This window comes from Xiphophorus couchianus, chromosome 12 (genome assembly GCF_001444195.1).
Source record: "Xiphophorus couchianus chromosome 12, X_couchianus-1.0, whole genome shotgun sequence".
In the NCBI taxonomy this organism is placed as follows: domain Eukaryota; kingdom Metazoa; phylum Chordata; class Actinopteri; order Cyprinodontiformes; family Poeciliidae; genus Xiphophorus; species Xiphophorus couchianus.
In genome coordinates this window covers 2,246,762-2,250,182 of record NC_040239.1, presented here as the reverse complement: position 1 = coordinate 2,250,182, position 3,421 = coordinate 2,246,762, and the positions used below count along the sequence as shown (strand labels likewise).

At 37.9% G+C, this 3,421-nt stretch overlaps 1 protein-coding gene across 1 annotated transcript; it reads left to right on the top strand.

The window, feature by feature from the left end:
- The first annotated feature begins 436 nt into the window (after window positions 1-436).
- Window positions 437-3,192, top strand: LOC114153988 (interleukin-1 beta-like). The gene is made up of 5 exons (XM_028032696.1): window positions 437-611; window positions 752-998; window positions 1,537-1,701; window positions 2,374-2,510; window positions 2,618-3,192. Exons 2-5 carry the CDS (start codon window positions 779-781, stop codon window positions 2,837-2,839), a joined length of 744 nt encoding a protein of 247 aa, XP_027888497.1. The 5' UTR covers window positions 437-611; window positions 752-778; the 3' UTR covers window positions 2,840-3,192.
- The last annotated feature ends 229 nt before the right edge of the window (window positions 3,193-3,421 follow it).

Here is a 3,421-nt window from a genome sequence, read left to right as displayed (position 1 = left end):
CAATATAATGTATATGCATTTTAAATTATGTATACATTTTTACACACATTATAGAATGAACTGTGATGTGGTCCATCTATCTAGCTACCTAGCTCTATATCATATACACAGATTTTAATTTTATTTTATTGGGTTTTACATTTATGTAAACTTTCTTTTGGAGGGAAGCTGCTGCTAAAATTTGTTCTAAAAATGGGAAATTATTTCTTTTTTTAGATTCACTTCTAGTACCAACTCCTGCTGCTTTGCCAGCTGGTTATAAAACAGTGGAAGCCCATGAAGTGGAAGATCGAGGTATTATTTACTCTGAGCTGTAAAACAGAAACCGGCCCTGAAGGTTCGCATGTCGTCGTGTGACGAGTCCTACGTGTCAGAGCAGGTTTTATTGTTGCTCTTAACTATTTTGCACTTTATTTTGCAATCATCCTCAGTAAGTACAAGGTTGCATCACCAGTGAGCGCAGCAGTGAGCCGTCCCACATCCGCTCTGAGAAAACCTCCCTCTCCGTGTCTTTAAAAGGCCAGCAGGTCAGCTCAGACCGGCAGAACATCAGCACCACTGATAACAAAGCAAACCCAGCAGCACAGCTTCTCTTCAGTCGCCTTCTTCAGGTAAACTGGCCTTTACTTGTTGGAGCTTCAGCTGCAAATATTCCTAGAAAGCTAAACTAGGGTAGTGATTTAGCTTCTGCTGGTTTCTACAAGCTTGAATTTAACCAACATTTTATTTTTGGTCTTTTTTCTCCCTACAGAACTTTTGTTTTCAAATCACAAGCCAGATGGAGTCCAAGAAGAACTGCAGCATCAGCCAGATGTGGACCAAGAAGATGCCCAAAGGAGTAGATTTGGAGATTTCCCATCAGCCCCCATCCATGAGGTGCGTCGCCAACCTGATCATCGCCATGGAGAGGCTGAAGGCCGGCATGTCAGAGTCGGTCCTGAGCCCCGACTTCAGTGACGAAAGCCTGCTCAGCATCATGCTGGAGAGCGTGGTGGAAGGTAAGCTCAGATTCTATTATTTGACTGACAAGAGAAAAGATAGTGCAAACAAATAGGACATTCATTTTAAGCCAATTGTTTGAAATAAACATTTGCCCACTGATTTGATACACTATGATTTCACACTTTAAACAAAATAAGTTTGTGCATAAAATTCTGTAACTTCTATTACCAGTGTAATGTTAGCCTAACTGCCTTCCTTTATCTTAAATAAAATGAAAATTTCTAAATATTATTCAAAATTAAGCAGACTAAAATTGACTTTTGAACATTTTGAATTGATTCTAAATTTCCAGGACAAGAAATTGCAATTCTTTATAGAATGTTTTTTTTTTTTTTCTCAATTTATCGAACAGCCAATGTAAAATAAATAATAAAGAAACTGACTCTGACTAAAACAATTATGTGACTACGATGGTCAAACATGCAAAAAATAAACCACAGCAAACCTTTCAAATGATTGAGAAAGTGCAATTAGGAATTGGTCCATTTTTAAAAAGTATAATAGCAAACTAACAAGGTGTACTTCTTCATTTAGAGAGATTCATCTTTGAGAGGACTTCAGCTGGACCGGGTCAGTTCAGCAGGAGGGAAGAACATCCCTGCTCTGTGACAGACGGACAGAAAAGAAGCCTGGTTCTGGTCCGGAACAACATGGAGCTTCTGGCAGTGATGCTGCAGGGAGGCAACGACAGCCGCAAAGGTAAAACCGGATTTTAATTCTGCAAACTTCCCTCTTCCTGTCAGATCAGATATTTAGACTTTGCATAACCTCAGTTTTTAATTTTAAGAATAAACTGAAGAAAAAAGAAGTTAAGATGCAACTAAATTGATAGTTTGTGTTGCTTAGACATTTATAATTTCAAATAAACTTACAGAAAATATAGAGAGCACTGCAAAACCCCAAATCTTACCAAGTATTTTGATGTAGTTTCTAGTGCAGTTATCATAGTACACTTGAGATATGAGTCAAAACTAAAATAAAAGTAACTTTTAAGCAACATATAGGAGCTTGTTTTAAGTTAATAATTTCTTAATATTGATGAAAAAGTATCAGCTTCATTGGCAGATTATTTTGATGAGTATTTCTTCAAATAAAGTAATAATGGAAATCTTTTTACAGGTTGATACTAATACTTCTTCATCAAATTAATCTGCAACTTTTTTAAACAATATTGTAGAATTACTTACTTAAAAAAATCTTCTAATTCTTGCTGAAACATTACTTGTAAGTTTTTTTTTTTTTAAATTTCAAGGCCCCTAATATACTTGCACTAGAAACTAGACCAGAAAATAATTTTTTATTATTTTGTATTTTTTCAGTGACTATGACTTTTATTCATTTATTAACATATTTTATTGTTTTTTTCCTCAGTTTACCTGAACATGGCGACTTACGTTCACCTGACTCCCGACACTGGGCTGGGCCAGCCTGTGGTTCTGGGCATCAGAGACACTGACTTCTACCTGTCCTGCCACAAGGATGGTGACAAACCAACGCTGCATCTGGAGGTAAGCTCCTCCCTCTAATCCCACCGCCAGCGATCTGCAGACATTAAATCATCTGAAAGTTCCAGTGAAAAACTTTCTGACTGATCTTTTTTGTTGTTTATTTCCAGGAAGTGGAGGACAAAGCGAGCCTCTCTGAGATCAGCGTAGAGAGCGACATGAGGCGCTTCCTGTTCTACAAACGGGACATGGCGGTGAACATCAGCACTCTGATGTCCGCTCTCTTCCCAAACTGGTACATCAGCACCGCCACCGACAACAACCGACCTGTGGCCATGTGCCAGGAGTCTGCCTCCCGCTACAGAACCTTCTCCATCCAGCGGCAGAGCTGAACCCGGCCTGAAGGAGGCGCTCATCAGTTGGATCGCTAACAGCACAACCACACTCTGCTGGATGGACGTGTGTGTTCAACGTAGTATTTCACTGTATGTACCAAGTACAGAAAGGATACTGCCTAATGTATTGACTTTGTCAAATTTCTACACAAGGTGGCGCCATTGTGCCGTCCAAGAAGCATTACTGTGTGAATATGTTTGGCTTAATATTTATGACTTGATTTTTAATATTTATTTATGTATTTATGCAAAACTGCTCATTTTATATTCATGATCTGGAAATCCGCTTGTTAATCACTGTTTAGAAAACATGCAAATGTATTAAATAAAGATCCAAAATATATATATTATTTGTGTATTATGTGTATTATTTACAGTACAACATGTAGTTGCTCCACAGAGTGAGCACAACTTGTCATTTAAAACATACGTATAATGTGTTTATTCTCCTTAACTTAAATGAGAAGCAATATATAGATATATTTGGATCAACCTCCAACAGCTTTAAACTTTTGAACCTGCCATACATTTTAGCGGTACTGATTTCCCGTAAAGAACGGTCAGCTAATCCAGTACGAT